The following is a 22,318-nucleotide window of genomic DNA, read 5'->3' as shown; positions in this document are numbered from 1 at the left end:
GGTTACCGGTTTACCGGTTTATCACAGCAGTGTGGAATCATGTAAGACTCTGTCACTAGTGAATCATAAATAACTAATTTAATTTGGTTTCTATGATGTTTGCAGTACTAATCGAAGATGGAAGAAAAGGTATTAATCACTGACATTGTCGAGACAGTATTTTGTGTTGCGTCGTTGTTCGTAGCGTTTACTCTTGGGAGTGTTTAGCTTCGCCTTATACTTCACAAAATTCGTTTATTATTCGACACAGGTAGTGTTATATGCCCTTCGTTGTTCCATATCTATATAGACGATTTGGGAGACAATCTGAGCAGCCGTCTTAGGTTGTTTGCAGATGACGCTGTCGTTTATCGATTAGTAAAGTCTTCAGAAGATCAAAACAAAGTGCAAAACTATTTAGAAAAGATATCTGTATGATGCGACAATTGGTAATTGACCCTCAATAACGAAAAGTGTAAGGTCATCCACATGAGTGCTAAAAGAAATCCGTTAAACTTGGCTTGTACGATAAATTGGTCAAATACAAAGGCAGTAAATTCAACTAAATACCAAGGAATTACAATTACGAATAACGTGAGTCGGAACGATCACATACATGATGTTGTGGGAAAAGCAAACAAAAGACTGCGTTTTATTGCCAAAACACTTAGAAAATGTAACAGGTCGACTAAAGAGACTGTCTACACTACACTTGACCGTCCTCTTTGAGAGTACTGCTGCGCGGTGTGGGATCCTTACCAGATACGATTGACGGAGTACACCGAAAAAGTGCAAAGAAGGGCAGCACGGTTTGCATTATCACGAAATAGAGGAGAGAGTGTCACTGAAATGATACAGGATTTGGGATGGACATCATTAAAACAAAGACGTTTTTCGTTGCGGCGAAGTGTTCTCACGAAATTTCAATCACCAACTTTCTCCTCCGAATGCGGAAATATTTTGCTGACGCCGACCTACGTTGGGAGAAACGATCGCCATAATAAAATAAAGGAAATCAGAACTCGCACGGACAGATATAGGTTTTTTTCCACGCGCTATACGAGATTGGAATAACAGAGAATTGTGAAGGTGGTTCACTTAAATGTGATTTGCCGAGTATCCAAATAGATGTAGATGTAATTTATTTCGTTACTAAATTGTTAAGCTGACTCAATTTTCAAATCAGTCTCCTACATTTAAGTCTGAAAGCTTACTCCGAAAAACATTTACTTGTTTGGTGAGAATGAATTATTTTATGGGGTATGGAACAGATGTTGTGTTGACTATATTTGACAAGTTAAAACTATGTGTCAGATTGGGAAATTCTAAGTTGGCCTGCAACGTGTGTTTGTACGGCATAAGCATAATTGCTAGCACTCAGCTTGATACACCTTAGAGTCCAGAGCTATCACTCAAATCAACTCACATACAATAAAGAAATTTTCTCAGCACTTGTCTAGAATAAATACGTTATAAGTCATTTTGCAGTTGCGTTGGGGTGCATTAGTAGACGAGAAACGTGATCTTTCCGTCCATTATTATGAAAATGTTAATGTTCTAATTTGTGTGTTTAGTTTTTTATTTAAGGCAGGGATCAGGTATGGAGATTATTGAAATCTAATTCTACAGTGAAAAAAAAAAGATATGCAGATTGAGAGAAAAGATTTATTTCATCTTTCTAACCATGTGAACATCTTTGCACACTTAGAAGTTGTTTACATTTTGTCAGTATTTCATGGTTGTCTGCATGACAAGTGGATTTCGGTGCGTATTTCGGCATTCTTCGACTTCTGGCTGAAATCGAAGTTCTGTGGCGACTTCTTCACTTGTTGGAACCAGTGGAGGCCAGCAGAGGTTTTGTTGATGAAGTGGTATGGGATTTTCCTCCACTCCACCTTGTCAGCCACTAGAGGCGGCAAGCACTGTTTAACCTTCTGAATGCTGAACGCCAGCTTGCCCGCGTGCTCCAGTGCCTTGACGACCTTCACCGGACGGAGGTTGCCCAGAGACTTGTAGCTGCGCGATTCACGAGAAGCAGATTCTTCGTCGCTAGCGGATGATTCGTCACTGTCCACGCTACGTGCAGCAGCTCTGTAAGGGCTGGGATATTGCCTGGCGATGATGTTGTCAGCCGGAAAGATTTCGTACGGGTAGCAGGGAACGTTATTCGCCTCTGACTGCAAGCGCTTGACACTGTCGACTTGGCAGGTCTCCGGAATGACGTAGCGTGCGACGAAATGGCGAGGGTCCTTCAAGATACAGTTCTCGGGGATGGTCAAGTCGGTCACCGTTTCGCCATCGTAGGTACCGCAAAGGCCTCTGGCAGAGTCCTTGTAGGTCTCGTTGACCAGCAACAGGGCTCGTTCTCCATCGTAGTGCAGACTTAGGCCGTACAGCGGCACGGACAGCCAGCTGCTGCCACTGGGTAGGAGCGCACCCACTGCGAACACTGCTCCATCCACATCCACGTGCGTTGTTTCATCAGAACGTAGGTTATGCTTCATCCGGTCTACTACAATGTACTTCGTTGAATCTTGCTCAATATAGTGTTTTCCGATTTGTATCTTGAATTTCTGAAACACAGAGCGCATACATCGTGGCATTTAATTACAAAACAGATCTTGGCAACCGTTTCAAATCATGTTGCTTATCATTCTCTAGCAACAATGGATTCTGTGACTGAAAACATAAGAAACTGTTCAAGAATAAAAATGGGCACAAAACATGACGAATTAAGTTCACTTATACTGCTATATGACAGTTAAAAGAGCTATTTTTATAGCAAATGGTAATTACCCTTGCGCCTGACTGCTCCTGCATTGCGAGAACACTGACGTTTACGTAGCTTAATTCTTCGTCATAGACTGGTTTCGGTACAAGTGATAGAATCAGAGTCCAGCATTCGGGCAACTCGAGCGGTATAGTCAGGTTGTCGAATGTTGTCATGTTGCGCTTGTCCAAGGAACATGCAGCTGCAATAGGAAAATTTAGCACAATAGTGAGTCATATGGTCCAGACAAACGCGATGGTGAATAAGGAGGCATTCTGAGTAAGGAAAATTCTGGCGCTTTGAGGTACTTACGAGCGACGTAACGATGTTGGTATCCTCTGGAAAGCTTCTCAGCAACGTGTCGTGATGGATGCGGCAGCCACAGTTGGACTTTGCCTTTTGGCCATCCTCTGACGTCAGTGAAGTTCGTCGACAGGGCTGGTACGTTCAGGGAGGCGTTGAAAGAATCCCATTTCGGGGAGAACCACAGATGCCCGTCAAATCTGCCGCTCGTCACCTGGTGGGCAGCTCTCAGATCCGGTATTTCAGAAATGAACGGGTACAATAGGTGCCTGGCATATGAGTATACTTGGTAAGTGCTGTTAATGAATCCCAGAGACAAGTCGTCGAAGCTTCCCTTAACGGAAAAGTAGTCGAGCAATCCTGACTGCTCTGTGGCGTTTCGGCATGCGTACAAAATGTTGTTTCCTTCTCGCATTTGTTCACGACATTTCTTGGCGATGCCACTCTTGCCGATCTGTACCTTCAACCTTTCGCTGCGCCCTGCTTTCAACTGAAAAAAAAATCACACATCATAACTGTGAATCTATTCTCTCATAAATCATATATTAACATCTGTTTCAACAATTGTTTCGTCTAGAAAATAACTTACCTCTGCAAAGATATGCGACTTCTTGGCACCTTCATATTCTGAGAGATACGAAAAGGATATAGTTGAGTTAGGGTTGGAACTGTACGCCTTTTCGAAGTTCATTTCGGGCAACAGTGGGAATAAACCAATCGCTTCAGCAGACGCCTGAAAGCACAATTACTTACGGATATGAGTACGCACTACAAACATGCTCTTGATCTGGAGACTGCTATGGTCTATATATACCTGGTAAATGCGTCCTCTTGCTGGTTTGGACCAATATTCCGCGTCTGATAATGTAACAGCTCTGAGAGTGTTACGAGAATGCATCAGTGACAAACGGTAATCCCCACCACGAGGCTGCTCGAACATCACTCTCATTTCAAGGATGTAAGATGTTCCACCTGAAATGAAAGTTAAGTCAGAATCCGACATTCATGTATTCTAATGTTCCAGTGAAGTTGATATTAAAATGTGCGCTGTTACTCACGTTCTAAAATGCCCTTTTCAAAGGATTCCAGACTCTGTTCCAGCGGTTTTACAAACAAATCGGCGTTTGCAAGCTTCCTGTTCTTCATTTGATTCACAAGCTGTTCATAATTGTCCTCGTCAGAAGACTCTGCTGCCCTCTTGTGATGGAGTTTTGGATGACGTCTCTGCATGGACCTGTAGCTTCGTGGCTCCTCTTCATCGTCTGATTCCAAAGACTGCTCGTCACTCCTGCTCTCCAGGCCCGGAAAGAATTTCGTGTACTCCTTCTTGACTGGAAATCACAAGCACTTTGGTTAATGTACGTATTACTTTTAATTCCAGACTGTTTACAAAACTTGAAGGCCAATAACACCTACGAGCTCTAATTTGTATCGTAACGTCCTTGGCCGACGATTCTTCTGGTGCGTAGTAGAGTGTGTGGTTGTAGTAATAAATTTCATCCGAAGCCCATGGGAAGTATACACTCGACCAAACGTCGAATTTCTTTGCGTGATTGGCTGCAGCCTTCCTGTCAATGAATTCAGCTTCAGACTTGTAGTCTACGATGAAGGCCATGCCAGTTGAGTCCTTACCAAACACGCGCTGAGCCTGCGTAAACGTAAGAGCAAACAAATCAATGTAATGAATGTAAGCGACTTACTACCCGCAACCAGTAATACAAAATAACGTTTTCTTACCTGCACCACTGGCCTCACGTGCACGATGCGGCGGTTTTCACCGGCGTTGATGAGTGGGATCGGCGACCACACAGCGGTGGTAGGTGCGCGGCTCACGCGGACGAGTGGGTATTTTTGGTTCTTGTCTAGTGGCTGGACCTTAATCGTCGTAAGATTCTGCGGCAGATTGTGGGAAATATGCAACTTCACCGGAACGTAAACCTGTAGATTCTGCACGAGCGATGACTCGTACACTTTCCTCTCGAGTGGGAAGATGATATTGATCTTGGAGTTCAGTTGTGAAGCGTACCTGAAAAGCAGAACACTCGTGGTTTACGAGAACTGTAAAGCAGCTGAGCAGAGGAAACTAAATTAGTAAGCAGTTCTAATATTTCCATGAAAGTGTGCTTAAAGCACGAGTTGTGAATGGGGCATGCATTTTCCCTCTGGAGATTTGGCAATTACATCAAATCCCGAATGTGATGGGATTCGCATTGGCTTACAATTGTACTATGCTTGTAAAGCCCAACCATTCACAGACTTTCAATAAACAACACACTTGTTTTTTACAATTTATATTTTAAAATCATGAAATACACTTACGTGGCCTGGATTTCAGACTTTACACTTAGGGACTGGAGACGCTGTTCGGGTTCCGACAAGAGCTTCTCAATGTCTGGGTGAATCTCAGCCGTCGCATTTACCCGAATCGAAACAAATGTAGGGGCGTCGAATTTTATATTGCATGGCAAACCCAGTATTGAAGGAAGACCTATGCTGGCCGATGCTGAGTTCGCCAGAATTGTTTTGTTGTAGCTGTTGCCAACGCGTAGGTCTTGGAGCTCGTCCTGGATAACTGTGAAATAAAATATCATTTTTGAGCAATAGTTTGTGTGATCTGAATTTTTTATTTCTGAATAATGATAAAAGAAATAGCGTCTACTAACATTCTTTAAGCAGCTCAATGGTGATGTTGTCGTACGCTACAAATGATTTCGATGCAAAAAGATTGAGAAGGATGTTGCCCTCGAGAGGTTCGCTGACGTTTCTCTGTATGTTTAGCTTTCTTGCAGGGTCGCTGGCCGATGAAGGTTCGGATTCGCTCGTCTGATTTAGTAAAACTCTTACCAGCTGCCGAACGCTGCTGACCATCGAGGTTACCTGTGTTGTGTAAATGAATTTCATATCAAAATACCTGTCACCAGTTTCATACGAGTACAGCAGACACAACGTACGGTACGATACGTAATAATAACTAAGTAATTCATTTCTTGGACAATGAAGTGCGGAAACTAAGTGTAACATCACTGTATCCGTATGATTGTGTTTTTAATAATGCTGGCTTACCTCTGAACGGTGACTGATGAGCGGGCCGTGGAACTTCTGAAGTTTTACTGAAGCCGCACTGTGTACGTAACTGTCCACACTGCCGATAAATGCCGATAATTGCTTGTATGCCAAGTCGAAGTCCTCAACAACGGCGCTGCTGATATCTCCAAAGGACTTGTCCAGTCCATATTCTTCCGTTGTCAACAAATTAAGGGCAGATTTGGCAGCCACAGCACTACGGATCGAAGGATGACACTATCAGAAGTTTGCACAATATGATTTAGTATAATGATCTCTTGAAAGTGAATACTTACAGCTCAGAGTCCTCGGGCCGAAGTAGGCTGACGGCTGACTGTATTATGCTCTTGACTGCTGCTTTCACCTGGGTGTTATGGTCGAGGTTTGAGAAATGAGCCAGTTCCTGCAGGACGCTAGCCGGTGGGTTCGTCGCCACCAACAACAGAGCCGAAGCACATCTGATCTCGTGCGTTTCTCCAGTGTTCTGGAAGAGCTGCAGGAATATGTTCTGCGCTATCTCTGGATAAGCTTCGGCAAGTTTGTCCAGTGACATGACCATCATAAATCGCTGGAAGGTAGAAACGGGTCTGCGTCCTTCCAAGTAAGGTTTAAAGACTTTCACGATGTCTGGATGTCCAATGTTGCCGAGGGCCCTGATGTACAGTTGAATATTCGGGCTGTAAGCGTCTTCTACAGCGCGCCTCAGCTTGTCTCCCAACTGTTTCACGTATTCGGGGTTATAGTCACCCAGCAAGTCTTCATAGTTATCTTTCGGGTAGCGTGAATTGGATACATTGCTCACTTGGGCCAAATGGATGAGTTCAGTGGCGGCCAATATTGCAGTGATGTTCAGCGGGTACTTGTCAGATGCATCTCCGGTGGCAAATTTCTGCAATCAAAATGTCAGATAATATATTCGCTGTTCATTTAAATTTGTATTTCTTATGATTACGAATGCACAGAAAGGTTAGTACAGTGACTGAGAAAGGTCAGTACTGTTCCTGGAGAGAGATAGTTTGAAAAGAGTAGGAGCTTTGTGTTTTTGCTAAACAATCCTTGCGTATCCGTCAAGACCTGTTTCACCACCATTGACGCCTGTACCACAAAATGAGACCGCAACTGCAGTAGGACGGAAGTAGGTAAATTCTGCTATCGTTTCTAATAATCTATAACATATACGCAAAATCTTACTATTTAAGTATTTCCTGAGTGTAATATAGCTAATATTCTCTGCAAGTTTGCTTCTTTGCACTGCAATGGGCTCATTAACTGAGCACTTTTCGTCATTGCCATTGTTATCCCTTAAAAACTACGAAGCTACTCAAGAGCTAGTGAAATTTGCTGAATGAGCGTCACATTAACGAAAGCAAATATAAAGTATCGGAGTGAGTTACTTACGAAGACCTGCTTGACGTATCCCGGAACAGGTGTACGAGCTGCTTTAGGGATGTATGCAAAAGCTTCGGCGGCGGCTCTTCCACTGATCATGTCTTCCTCGATGATCTCGATGAGATTCAGGAGAGCAGGGCCAGTACCAGCTTGTGCGAGAGCCATATAGTACGCTCTCCTACAATGAAACACACCACAATAATGAATATAGGTCTGAAAGTTGTCGTACTAGAAAAAAATAATTACATGTACAGAGTTGGACGTTACCTACCATGCATACTCCGAGCTCGGATTTTCTGGAGACTGTTCACTGTATAGTTTTTCAGTAATGCGTTTAAGACTGGTCTCGTCGAATACTCGGAGAAGGCTTATCAATAGCGGGAATTTTGATAAGGCTTCTTTTGGTGCAATCAAGAGTGGGTCGTAGAGTGCTTCGCCAATATCTCTGGCCAATGAAATAGCTACGCGAGAGGCATTTACTTGTCGGTCATAGAGTACAGATTTACCTCCTACAGCCACGAAAAGAGCCTCATACGGGTGGTGTGGTGGCTTTTTCAGTCCAGGCTCTGGTAGATGTTGTTGGTATGGACTAACTGCTCGCCGGTATCTCCTCGGCGCCTCGTAACTAGCTGCGGCACTTTCTGAACTTTCTAGTGCTTCGTCTGACTGTTGTTCGCGATCTTCTACGCTGCCAGACTCGGTAAGATGAGCTCTGCCCTCAGAAGAGTCAACGTGGTTGTACAGGAGACCTCCGGTGTGGCATTCGGGGGTAGGAGCTTGAACTACCTTGCGGAGGCGGAAGTGTTCAGTCAGAACCGCACGCACGGTGCTCGCAATCATTCCCTTCTGTTGGTTGTAGAAGAAAGGACTGACAACAATCTTTTCTGTTGACTCCGCGTAACCCAGGAGGTAGTTGTTTTGTGACATGTTAGCCACAATAGCTCTGCTGTTGGACGAATGCTGTAAATGAAGAAAACGTACGTCACTAGATGGACATTGAGTTAAGCTTAAGAATATGGATCAGTATAGTCATTTAAATAACTTACAGCCAGAGACGGTGCTGAGCTACTGTTGAAGGGTTTCTCGTCCAGACCGAAGTAGTAAAGGCGGTCGTCACGGCACCTTGAGTTGTTTAGCTCTTTCGTGACGTCTATTAGTTTGGCTTTACCGTCGATGATTTCGGGCAGATCAATCTTTTGTTCACTCTGGAGGAGGTACCTCGGAATCGGAGTTCTGGCGTATTGAGTCATACAGTCTCCAGTTACAGTTTGCTGTAAATAACGTGGGAGCATGAATTTACATTTCCGAGGGGAAAATTGCTGGAAAAAAGGACAGTCCACGTCAACAAACATACCTCGTACTTCTTAAATATCGACCCTTTCTCTGGATCGATGTCTACTTGGAACATACTGGCAAGAGCTTTCAGCTGATTAACTTCTGCATCAGTGAGCGAACAGTCGACGAGCATATCGACGATCTGTGAATGTAATTTCGCGATCAGATGAGTACAGAGTCGTGAAAAGTTTTCTCTCAAAATCTAGATACTCTAGAAATTTACTACCTCTCCATCCTTGTAGAGCACGTCGAAAGGAGCCTTCGATAGCCTCAGAGGCTTCCAATGCAAATATTCTTCTGGGATAGGATTGTCAAATCCTCCAGACAGATTTGCATGTATTCTGCTGTAGATTGCGTTGTAGATCTGCAAGAAAAAAAAGAGAAGACGATATTATCAGTCGTTTATGTCTACAATCGAGGCAATTACTTAAAAATTGCGAGGTAGTCGGTGGATAGTCGTGTTTATTGATCCATCTACTAACTTTTTATAGCCGCACATACCGTTTAACTTTTTTTTAATTGATATTACAGTAAAATCAAACGATTTTCTCAGAAAGATGAAAATAGTAACGTGTTACAATGACGTTACTCATACTTGACAAGACACGTATCAGTTTCGGGAGAACTTAATTAATGGGGTAAGAACACTTCACTTAATAATATCTCCTGACCTTCTCTGTTAGTCCACTTCATAAGCACAGACTGCCTGACATATCATCGCAAATAGTGACTCACTGTATTTCCATGCTTATGAAAAGGTAAGAAGAGACGTTACTTTCACTAACTAGATTTTATTGGCCTCAACCAAAACAATATTTTTCAGATATTCGCGTCTGTTCTAATTTAATGTAACTCCAAGTTATAGGATCTGAATTTGTTTCTACCTCCGGTGTTCAGAGTTACACTTACACTGCATATCTGTGGCAGCATCAGTGTCTCATATTTGTAGTTGGCACAGTACAGACGTCGGAGCTGATACCAGCATTACTCTCCATAGCATATCACATTCCCAGGATGATGACGTGACTCATCAAATGGAGTAGCACATCCAGTTTGTATCATTCGTTTTTAGACGAGCAGATTGAAAGTTTCTTTTCCCATAAATAAATTAAGTTCCATTATAACGCATCATCCTCGTAAGTTTATTTCTTTTCCGGTCTGTTGGACGATAACGTTGTTGTCAGTGAGAAGCACAACTTACCCGCAGCTGAAGCTCTCTCGGCGATCTCGGCCTGGCAACCAGGGTGACATTGTAGGTTAGACCACTCCATTGGTTTGCTAGCTGGTTTAGTGCGGTCAAACTTGTGGCAGTAACGTTGTACACGTATTCATATCCCGGTTTCCATACTGAAAAATATCAACACAAATTAACAGGTTCTACTTAACGTTTCAAACAGAATCGTTATAAGAAATGCACTATTTCATACGTTTATCACAAGGCTATATTTAGGTGCAGGAACGTGCTGATAATATGTACTACTTACGGCTTGGCTGTTCGGACGCAGTTGCCCCGACTGAAACAAAAGAAATTTCAGATTATAGATATCTAATGAACGCAATAAATAAGAATCTATAAGTACTGGAGTTAGATGCGTGGCAAATCGTAATTTCGTTGAACAGGTCATTAATTGTGGTATGAATGACACTTATTTCGAATATCAATATAAAAATATCAGTTTTACTTTTATCTTTATTAACCACAAATGGAAGGAATGTAGACAAAGATGTCCAATAATGTCATGAATGTATTCATGTCTGAATTTACACTCTACAACAGAAACTGATTTCCCAGTAAAATACCGTATTTCTAACAGCGGTAGTTTCATGACTATAATGATGGAATTTGAATATCTGTCATACCGCCCCCCCCTTCCCGCTTTAACTTAACTCTGACTGACTCCGTGAACAGGTCCAGCGGACCTCGTGATGTTCAGTAATGGCTGCATCATTCTCTAGTTATGGCATCATTGGAAAGCACAACTGAAAATACATGCACCGCTTTACAACCTATTAATGTCGGATTTCGAAGCTAGACCCCAATTAGTACCTCAAGTAGCACGTCAGTTGTTCTCGTAAAGCAGTTAAACTGATCCCTGTCCTTCCACAAAGAAAAACATCTTCTCGCTAACGGGAATCGCATCCCCATTCTCAACTACGGAAGTAGAGAGGAACTGGTACTAAGTGGCGGGTATCTCTGGAGTTTGAAGTAACTTAAGTGGGTATTTCAGTTCATCGGACTAGCAAACGAGAATTTTTGAATACATTTTAGAAGAATAAGAAAGATGGAAACTATCTAGAAAATGAACTATAAAGCATGGGTTTTGCTGAGGGCAGTCGTCGAAAACTGTTTGAGCACTTAGTTTCAAAGAGTACTGCTGTTTAAACAGCAGCTACCCAAAAGGTATGCAAGATTGGGTAGCTGTGATTTCCTGAGCTGCCGGAGAGCTGACCACTTACCGAGGAGCCCCAAGAGGATCACGGCCCACATGATCGTGTGGACTGGAGCAGCTGGTGACGAGAAGGAGGCCGGGCGCGGTTTATATAGTGGCTGCTGGCGCCTGCCTCAGCAGATCTTGCCGGATCAGCTGCTGCAGCAAGCACGTGCCCGCGACCCAGCAGCGCTTATGCGGCACATCACCAGATTACACAGTGGCAGCTCCCCAGTAACAGCTAACCACAGTCACCTGATACGATCAGCTTGCAGAATCCGTTCTTCACCAAGTGCTCTCTCCAGAAAGTTCTTGCTCAAATTTAGACCGTAACTGCCTACAAATCCTGTGTTGGAAAGGCGCAATATTTAATTTATAGTCACTGCAGCACTTCAAGCACATCACCACACATATCAGTACGTTAAATGAAAGGAGAGAAGATTAGGGTTTTACGTCTTATCGAGGAAAAGTTATTTGAGACGAGGCAAAAGATCAGGATAACGGGAAGGTGGGAATGCAAATCTGCTATTACTTTTCAAGGGGATCATTATGGCATTTGCCTTAAGCGATGTAGGGAAACTACGGAAAACATAAATCTGGATAAATAGACGAGTGTTTGAGCCGCCGTCCTCCCGAATGCGAGTCCAAACTTCGTACGGTACACATTAACTGAATAATAATAAATGTTCAAATGTGTGTGAAATCTTATGGGATTTAATTGCTAAGGTCATCAGTCCCTAAGTTTACACACTACTTAACCTAAATCATCCTAAGGACAAACACACACACCCGTGCCCACGTGAGGACTCGAACTGAATAATAATCAAATACACTTGCTACTAACAAAAAGAACCATAAGAGGAAGAAGAAGACACAGAAAAAGAAGAATAAAGTATGTCAGCTACATTTAAGAGAGCCTTGCACTAAAACATCGGTTTATTTCTGGTGATGAACTAGCAAATATCAATATTAAAATAATTATTATCATGTACTGCCCAGCACCGACGGAAAATTCAGTTAATATTAGCAAATATCGCATAAAATCCGCTGTCTTACAGACCCATATGATTAACATTGATTTGCAGTCGGATTTTGGAGCACATGCTGTGCTAGAACATTGTAAATCACATCGAGGAGTTGGGATGGGTTGTTTGGGAGAAGAGACCAAACAGTGAGGTCATCGGTCTTGTCGGATTAGGGAAGGACGGGGAAGTAAGTTGGCCGTGCCCTTTCAAAGAAACCATCCCGGTATTTGCCTGGAGCGATTTAGGGAAATCACGGAAAACCTAAATCAGGATGGCCGGACGCGGGATTGAACTGTCGTCCTCCCGAATGCGAGTCCAGGGTGCTAACCACTGCTTCACCTCGCTCGGTCACATCGACGGAAACGATTTATTGACGAATAGCCAACACGGATTCAGAAAATATCGTTCATGTGAAACACAGCTAGCTCTTTATTCTCAAGAAGTAATAAGTGCTATCGAGAAGGGACGTCAAAGAGATTCCATACTTTTGGATTTTCAGAAGGATTTTGACACTGTTCCTCAAAAGTGACTTCTAATCAAATTGCGTGCCTATGGACTATCGTCTCAGTTGTGTGAGTGTATTCGTGATTCCCTGTTAGAAAGGTAATAGTTAGTAATAACTGACGGAAAGTCATTGAGTAAAAGAGAAGAAATATCTAACGTTCCCCAAGGAACTGTTACAGGCCATATGTTAATCCTGATCTACATAAATGATTTAGAAGACAATCTGAGCAGTCCTCTTAGATGCTGTCGTTCACCGTCATGTAATATCATCAGATGATCAAAACAAATTGCAAAATGATTTAGACACGATATCTGTATGGTGCAAAAAGTGGCAATTGACTCTAAATCATGAAAAGTATGACGTCATCCATATTAGGACTAAAAAGAATCCACTTATTTTCAGTTACACGATAAATCACACAAATCTAAAGGCTGTAGACTCATCGAAATGCGTACGGATTACAGTTACGAATAATGTGAATTGGAACGATCACATACATAATGCTGTGGGGGAAGAGAACCAAAGACTGCGATTTATTGGCAGAACACTAAGAAAATGTAACAGGTCGACTAAAGAGACACTACACTTGTCCACCCTCTTCTCGAGTATTTCTGTGAAACGCGGAATCCGCATCATATATAATTGACGGTAGACACAGAAAAAATTCATAGAAGGGTAGTTCATTTTGTATTACCGTGAAATAGGGGAGAGAGTGCCACGGATATGATACACGATTTGTGGTGGCTGTTTAAAAGAAAGGCGTTTTTCGCTGCGGCACGACCTTCTCATGAAATTTTAATCACCGACTTTCTCCTCAGAGTGTGAGAGAAATGATCATCATAATAAAATAAGAGAAATCAGAGCACGCACGGAAAAATCTAAGTGTTCGTTTTTCCTACGCACTGTTCGAGAGTGGAACGGTAGTGAAGGAGTATAAAGGTGGTTCAATGAACCCTCTGCCAGCATTTAATTGTGAATTGCGGAGTAACCATGTAGATGTAGACGTATATGTATATATGAACATCGACGAATATATTGGGACCGAACAATAGCAAGAGATCGTACATAACCAGTGAGCTGTCGTGGAATTGAACTCCTGGGGAAATGTAGATACGCTCAAAGCCTATACACACTAGATAAGAAGTTATAAAATACAAAAGTATGCGTAACTGATAGAACCAGTGCAGAGAAAGAGCACTTTCTACGCATTCACAAAAAATCGACAGTCATTTTGGCGCAGTGGTCATACCTTACATATTGCATGATGGTCTTAAGAAACTGTCCTTGTTTTCGGTATCTCAGACATCTTTTCACGTTTTAAATTATACCACCGCATATGAAGATATAATGACGAATGCAATAAAATTAATGAAATTGTATAACAAATTCACTGAGAATTACTGCTAAGGGACAGGGAAAGATGAAGATAATATCCGTAGCATATTGTCAAGTATTATTCTGGCATTTGTAGGGAATGATTTAGGATAATCATATAATACCAAAGTCAAGATAGGTGGACCAGATAGTAGCCAAGGTTTCTCACTGCACTAACTATATTTCCTAAATTCCATTCATTTATTATGTTACAAAGACAATAGCCATTGATAAGCAGACTCAGGAGTTCTCACAGACAGGAGAAGTTGTTTGCCAACAGAAGCTGGAGCCATTGACTCTCTTGTTGCATTATGATCAGCCTGCCCTCTCTGCGTCCCCTCACCCACCGCGACACACACACACACACACACATCTCATGTCGTACTATCATTTGCCTCTCAATATTTTCGCTGTAGACGCAACGAAGCAATCCTCATAACAAGCTGTGCTCACGATGATAGAGAAATTTCGATGTTTCCTTGTGTGATAACACTGATATATAAGGCTGAAGCACATGCTACGTTTAAATTAATTGTACGCCTTCTTTGAACGTTCTAAAATGTTTTGAGCTCTGTTATGTGTTGGTTTAGACATTTCATTGCCATTCTAAAGCACACGTGATTCATCTTAACAGTATGTTGTTCAACATCTGTTTCTGGCAGTCTCTCAGTAATTGAACTAAACAAGGCTGAAACTGTACCACTGGTAAAGATGAAAAATTGAAATAAAAATAGGGACTCTAATACCACCTGTATATTACAGATAACATCAACAGTACTGGGTGAGGCAATTAAGACAGTCCATCCTACATATATTCAAAACGATGAATATATCAAGGTGCAGTTTTATAGTTATAGCCGACACTGTGCTGAAAATTCTGAAGCACACAAGTAATTTTTGATGTTTATAGCTACAGAATTATAACATCGAGCGTTTTTGGTGGAATATATAATTTACTTTGTTCTATGTCACTGGGAAGAACCTTCGAAGAGGACGACATAACATGTGTAGAACATGATGAAACAGTGCCAACATAATAATGCGAAAATCATTATATCACCGTCAGAAGAAGTCTGCTCTACTATACCAAATGTAAGTCAATACGTCAGGAAGACCGGCGACTCCATTATCTCCCAATATATTCCTAAATAAGTCAACCTGCACCTAATGCGTCATAAATAAGATATTTAACGGTCAAGACGTTTGCGAGGAATTACCACATGCCTAGAAATTCCATTACGATTCTGAAGCCCACGTGACCCGTCTTAACCAATAATGTGGCTCTCATCCCAATTTCTCTTCCAGCGACCAACTGGCCCAATGCCTGTCCCATCAACTTCATGACCGAATATATATATATATATATATATATATATATATATATATATATATATATATATATCTATTTCTGTACTTTATGTCGCCAAACCTATGAACGCTTATAAAATTCTGGTCTGTTCTTCAAACTTCAGACCGTTTCATTTCCAATTCACCATGTTTGCCTTTTCCCCAGTCTTTCTATCCAGTTACCTATCCTTTGTCACCATGAACAACATCAATTACCATATCTTCCGTCACACTGCAGATGTTTACCAAGGCTCTGTTCTCTTTCCAGTCCTGCATATCCTCTAAACTGCTGATACGTCTAAACCATGTCCTCCTGTCCACATTCTTCAGTTCGCCAGTTACACCAGTTTGCTATCAATTTTCCCAGTCTACCAGAAATTCCAAAGGTCATTCAAACTCCATATTGACCAGTTTACCTCCTGGTGTAAACCCTTCCAATGATTATTTCAGAAAAAGGAAGGGAGAAAGGAAGATTAGTATCTAATGCCCTGTCAACGACTTTAACAATGCTAAATCCGATAATGGCCATGTCGACCCCGTGTAGGAATGTGATAAAGGCAAAGGAAAAAAAAAAAAAGATATAGAAGAGGGCAAGCGGATATGCAAATCAAGGTGAAGTGCATGATGTCCAAGAAATTGGACGAGAGTGGTTGAACTTGGGTGGAGTGGATACCTAGACGACATTGACATAGGAGAGGATGGATCAGATCAAGTCTTTGTAAGGGTGCGACCGTCATGTACAGCCAGTTAGTAGTTCAAGTTTATTGTGGGCTTTCTGTTGGTTCCTTAGTTAGAGGGCTTAAGACGTCAGATGGAAGTTCACGGCACCCAAGTGGTACTGGTTGGTCGTTCTAGGCTCGTCAGCCCGAATTATAGGGAATATCTGCCATCTTTAACCCTAAATGTGACAAACATCAACTTGTGTCTTTCATTAATGAGTGTTGGAGAAATAATAGGTGAAGATCTAAATTGGATTGAGCACGTAACTGCAATGTGCAAGAAGATGTCAGTGTCTTCCTATGCCCTACAAAAATATAAAAAGCTCTTCCCTCCTAACCTGAAAAAGAAACTTGTGCAAACACTGCCAATTATTGATTGTAGAGATATTATCCTGCAAATCCATTCTCAGGAAAGCTCACGGTGCCTGCAATTGAATATGAATGTCAGTGTTCACTATATCTGTGACGTTCGACTCTCTTATCATATTTCACCATCATATGCACAGCTATCATGGCTTCGTGCAGAAAGGCGCAGAGGTTTGCATACGTTCTGCCTTCTCTACTGTCTTATCAACGTATACTGTTCTCCATACCTCTCCTCGACCTTAACGCTCTTGTCTGAACAGCATGGCAGAAACACCCGTTCCCATCAGGGCAAAGTCCTTTCTGTCCTACTCCATCGTTCAGCAACTTTCTCGAAGATCTTCTTAGTAGCAGGAACGCGATTCTGGAATAACCTCCCAAAGTACATTAGAGAAATATCTTCTAAATAATGATTACCATTGCCCCTGTACCCACTCGTTGCCCTTGTGTATCCCTTTCCTACCATATCTTCCTCATTTACCTGTATTCTTATCCAGTAAAGTCTTCTTAAATTTTCTTTTCTCTAGAACTCGATATATCAGAAAACATCTATTTTGTGTGCTTATAACTTCTTTTTATATCTGCCACTGTCATTATTGACGTTATAGTCATTATTATTATTAGTATTAGTATTACTATAGACAATCAAATCCTATTTATCATATTAAAATTTTTATTTCTTAGGTAACTACGATGTAAAAAACTACTGCATGTGGGAAATCCTGGACCTATGTAACATAGAGTCTCACAACCCTATTAAGGAAATCAATAAGTAAATAAATAATCTGGCGTATTTGAGTGATTTAATTTGACAAGATGGAGTGGTCGTAAATGGTTAGGTAAATATCTTGGTGGCGGAAGCTGAAGCTGGATCGAGCTATAATTATTGCATCGAGCGAGGTGGCCCTGTGATAAGACACTGGACTTACATTAGGAAGGGAGAGGGGGGGGGGGGTACCGTTGAAACCCTGCCTGTTTGTCCCTATTCAGGTTTTGTATGGTTTCACTAAATTACTTAAGGCAAATGCTGAGAAGTTTCCTTTGAAAAGGACACGACTGATTTCTTTCCTCGACCTACCTTCCTACCCTTTTACCTCCCGGGATGTATGCCAACCTTTTGCATCTAGTATTATCCAAGTGACAGTGTGCGAACGTTTTCTAAAGCTTGCGAATCACGTAAATAAGGTGAGCTGTGGGCACCAGCCTGGTATTTATCTAGTCGCGTGTGGTAAACTATCTAACAGCCACATACAGGCTGGCGGGTTCACCGTCCATCGTTAGAGCGAATGCGAACTATGGCCGGCGCACATTCCCGAATTCTGGGAGTGGTGTGCTAACATGCGCACCGAGTGATTAACCCTCTTCTGTACGACGATCGACCCGTGTCCATGGTCAAGGAGTCTCAGCATGTTCAGTCAGATGGCTGACCGCTCTCTGTAAAAATAAAAAGAAATTAAAAAAACTAAGTGAAGTATTCAACGATGAACTTGCAGGGTGTCATGTGAAGTCCCCCCAGACCATGTGATGAGAACAAAAAAACAAAAAAACGGGGTCGCACCATTGACTAGTAATCAAAACGTCCTGGTTTCTGAGTTAGATCGTAGCCACTGCTTAAATTTTGAATAATAATCGTCAGTAATGGTGGTTGAAGACTTACGGCATAAGAAGTCACCCTCGTTCTGCCAACGGCCTTGTGAAAGAGGGTGGAAGAGCGACCAGATGTTCAGGGCACTGTCTTGTCCTTGGCGTGGAAAGCTGTCTCTAAAAGTCGGGTGAACCACCAATAGTCAACGGCATGAAGATGCAGAAGGAAAGCGAAACCACTGCATTGAAGACACATAAGGTATATCCACAGGACATGTGACTTGTAATTGAAAAAGTATCCTGATGACCTCTCCACTGGCAGAAGATTCGGGGTTTGTCGAGCAATCGGAACTCCGACGGGGTACTGCCAAGAGGTAGGTGATTATGAGTAAATGATGCAGTAACGAACACAACGATAACATTCTACGAGTCGGATCGTAGAATGTCGGAAGTTTTATTGTAGTAGGGAAGCTAGAAAATCTGAAAATGGAAATACTTAGGCTCAATCAAGATATAGTGGAAGTTAGTGAAGTGAAATGAAAGGAAGACCTGGATTTCTGAACCGACAAATACAGGGTGATATGAACAGCTGCAGAAAATGACATAACGGGAGTAGTATCCGTCGTGAATAGAAAGGAAGGAAAGAGAGTAAGTTACTGTGGACGGTTCGGTGATAGCAAACCAACGCGGACAACAATAATTCAGGCAAACATGCCGACGTCACAAGCAGGTGATGAATAAGTAGAGAGAATATATGATGATACTAAACAGATAATCCATAATTTAATAATCCTGGGGATTGGAGCGCGGTCGTAAGGAAAGGAACAGAAGGAAGAGTTACGGAAGAATATGGATTTGGTGGTAGGGACGAAAGAGGAGACAGAATAATGTATTTCTGCAGTAAGTTTTAATTAGTAATAGCAAATACTCTGTTCAAGCATCATAAGAGTAGGAGGTATAAGTGGAAAAGTCCCCAAGACATGGGAACATTCCAACTGGATTACATCATGGTCAGATAAGGATACCAAATAGTGGATTGTAAGGCGTCCCCAGGCGCAAATATAGACCCGTATCACAATTTACTAAGGATGAAAAGTAGATTGAAGTTTAAGAGAATCGTAAGGAAGAATCAGTGTGGAAGGAGGTTGGATAGTGAAGTACTGAGGAAGAATTTCACCAAAGATGTTGATTCTACGACAAGGAATAACACAATAGGCAGTTCAGTTGAAGAGAAGTGGGCATCTCTAATAAGAACAATCAACGAAGAAACCTTAGGTAACAGAAGAAATAATTCAACTGATCAAAGAAAGAAGGAAAGAAGGAAGTACAAAAATATTCAGGGAAAGACAGGAATATAGCAACATAAATCACATAGGAATGAAATAAATAGGAAGTGCAGGGAAACAAAGACGAAATGACTGCAGGAAAAATGTGAAGAAATAGAAAAAGAACTGATCGTCGGAAAGACTGACTTAGCACACAGAAAAGTCAGAACAACCTTCGGTGAAATTACAACCAAGGGTGGGAACATTAAGAGTGTAATGGCAATTGCACTGTTAAACGCAGGAAAGAAAGGGCACAAGTAGAAAGATTATATTAAAGGTCTCTATGAGAGGGAAGAATTGTCTAATAACGTGATAGAAGAAGAAACTGGAGTCAATATGGAATAGATAGGATATCCGGTATTAGAGTCAGAATTTAAAAGAGCTAGGAAGACTCGAGAGCAAATAAGGAAGAAGAGACAAGAAACATTCCATCAGAATTTCTAAAATCATTGGGGGAAATGACAACGAAATATCTGCTGATGTTGGGGTGTAGATTCAAATTGTTCTAAGCACTATGGGAGTTAACATCTGAGATCATCAGTCCCCTAGACTTACAACTACTTATACCTAACTAACACACACATCCATGCCCGAGGCAGGATTCGAACCCGCGACCGCGCCTAGAATCGCTCGGCCACGATGGGATGTAGAATCTACGACATTGACGACATACCATCAGACTTTCAGGTTAACATTATCCACACAATTCTGAAGATAGCAAGAGCTGCTAATTGCGAGAACTATTGCTCATGCATCCAAGATGCTGACAGGAATAATACAGAGAAGAATGGAAAAGAAAACTAAGGATCTGTTAGACAACGATGAGTTTGGTTTTAGGAAATGTCATTGCACCAGAGAAGCAGTCCTGACGTTGCGCCTGATAATGCAAGCAAGGCTGAAGAAAAATCAAGACAAATTCATGGGATTTGTCGATTGGGAAAGAGCGTTCGGCAGTGAAAATGGCTGAAAGATATTTCGAGAAAAATAGGAGTAAACTATAGGAAAAATTGGGTAATCTATACTGCTTCACTGACAGAAAAAAATCTCAACACCAAGCATGAGTTCTGCGACGTAATACAAAGCTGGTAAACGTGTTTCTACATCCGTTCAACCTTGGCACTACTCGCATAAGTGTGGCGCTAGTAGGCCACCATGAGCATGCAAATCAGGTTTGCTTTAAATATACGCTGTAACGGTCGGGAGCGTTAGTTATTTTTGAGATTAGATGCGGCGAGTTGATGATAGTCAGTAGCGCCTTTAAGGCGACATAGACGCCATATTCAACACTTCGTTGACTACAGGAAGAACAGGCTCCGGTCGATCACGGGGCGCTATCGAGAGGGAACACCATGGTGTTCGGTGTACGGCTCTGGCGCATCGTACTACAAAATGGTCCAAATGGCTCTGAGCACTATGGGACTTAACATCTGAGGTCATCAGTCCCCTAGAACTTAGAACTGCTTAAACCTAACTAACCTAAGGACATCACACACATCCATGCCCGAGGCAGGATTCGAACCTGCGACCGTAGCGGTCGCGCGGTTCCAGACTGAAGCGCCTAGAACCGCTCGGCCACTCTGGCCGGCCCATCGTACTACATGTGAAGTAGCAGTTTGAGCAGCAGCTGGCACCACAGTGACACAACGAACTGCTGCAAATCGGTTACTCCAAAGAGAGCTTCGAGCAAGCCGCCCTGTAGCGTGCATTCCACTGACGCCAAACCATCGACATTTGCGACTTCAGTGGTGTCAAGCGAGAGCTCAGTGGAGGGTGGGGCGGAGGTCTGTTGTGTTTTCTGATGAAAGCTGGTTCTGCCTCGGTGCCAGTAATGGCCTTGCGTTGGATAGATGGAGGCCAGTTGAGGGCTTTCACTCAACCTGTCTGCGTGCTGGACACGTTGCACGGGCACCTAGAGTTATGGTCTGGGGTGTGATTTCGAATGACAGTAGGAACAGTCTAATGATTGTTCCACGTACGCTGAGTGCAAATTTGTACGTCAATCTGGTGATTCAAACTGTTGTGCTGCCATTAATGAACAGCATTCAAGGAGGTGTTTTCCAACGGGATAACTCTCGCCCACATGCCGCTGTTGTAGACCAACATGCTCTATAGGATGTCGACATGTTGCCTTGCCCTGCTCGATCACCAGATCTGTGTCCAATCGAGCACATATGGGACATCATCAGACGACAACTCCAGCGTCATCCACAACCGGCAATAACCGTTCCTGTATTGACCGACCAAGTGCAGCAGGGATGCAACTCCTTTCCACAAACTGACATCCGGCACCTATACAACACAATGCATACACCTTGCAAGCTTGCATTCAGCATTCTGGCGGTTACACCGGTCATTAATATACCTGCATATCACATTTTAAGTGGCTTATCTCGAACTAACATTAACCTGCGATCTAGCAGTCTTAATCACTTAAATATGTTGCCTAGACAAATGTATTCCCGAAATTTCGTTACTCTACATTAATTACTTTTTGGTGTTGCGATTTTTTTCCGTCAGTGTGTATGTTATGTAGAGGGGATAGATTATCAATAAAATATTCGAAAAAATCTTGATCGATTTACCTTAATTTTTTTGCGCGATACACTAACAGACGTTCGGACGGATATAGACTTCAAATTTTTAAGTACATTTTGTTTATAAATACATACACTATATAAAGGGGAAACATTGTTATCAAAATTCTTGAAAAGTTCAAGTTACAATCAGATGGCCACAGTCTATCTGTTTCAATGTATATAATATATAACTATATGTTATATACAGAAAGGGGACACGTTACCGAAAAAT

At 42.1% G+C, this 22,318-nt stretch overlaps 1 protein-coding gene across 1 annotated transcript in view; it reads right to left on the bottom strand.

The window, feature by feature from the left end:
- Nucleotides 1–1,712: 1,712 nt before the first annotated feature.
- Nucleotides 1,713–22,318, bottom strand: part of LOC126184294 (vitellogenin-1-like) — a 41,111-nt gene continuing 20,505 nt past the window's right edge. Inside the window, exons 2-20 of the mRNA XM_049926672.1 lie at nt 10,324–10,353; nt 10,041–10,186; nt 9,066–9,203; nt 8,859–8,981; nt 8,551–8,775; nt 7,776–8,464; nt 7,514–7,682; nt 6,412–7,004; nt 6,116–6,332; nt 5,716–5,929; nt 5,372–5,624; nt 4,790–5,078; nt 4,469–4,700; nt 4,111–4,383; nt 3,867–4,024; nt 3,642–3,785; nt 3,062–3,542; nt 2,776–2,951; nt 1,713–2,552 (exon numbers count right to left, since the gene is read on the bottom strand). Of these exons, the coding sequence (XP_049782629.1) occupies nt 1,713–2,552; nt 2,776–2,951; nt 3,062–3,542; nt 3,642–3,785; nt 3,867–4,024; nt 4,111–4,383; nt 4,469–4,700; nt 4,790–5,078; nt 5,372–5,624; nt 5,716–5,929; nt 6,116–6,332; nt 6,412–7,004; nt 7,514–7,682; nt 7,776–8,464; nt 8,551–8,775; nt 8,859–8,981; nt 9,066–9,203; nt 10,041–10,186; nt 10,324–10,353 (5,390 nt within the window). The remainder of the gene's footprint in view (nt 2,553–2,775; nt 2,952–3,061; nt 3,543–3,641; nt 3,786–3,866; nt 4,025–4,110; nt 4,384–4,468; nt 4,701–4,789; nt 5,079–5,371; nt 5,625–5,715; nt 5,930–6,115; nt 6,333–6,411; nt 7,005–7,513; nt 7,683–7,775; nt 8,465–8,550; nt 8,776–8,858; nt 8,982–9,065; nt 9,204–10,040; nt 10,187–10,323; nt 10,354–22,318) is intronic.

This window comes from Schistocerca cancellata, chromosome 4 (genome assembly GCF_023864275.1).
Source record: "Schistocerca cancellata isolate TAMUIC-IGC-003103 chromosome 4, iqSchCanc2.1, whole genome shotgun sequence".
Lineage (NCBI taxonomy): Eukaryota > Metazoa > Arthropoda > Insecta > Orthoptera > Acrididae > Schistocerca > Schistocerca cancellata.
Note: the sequence above shows the minus strand (reverse complement) of the source record. Positions and strands in the feature narration are given on the sequence as shown.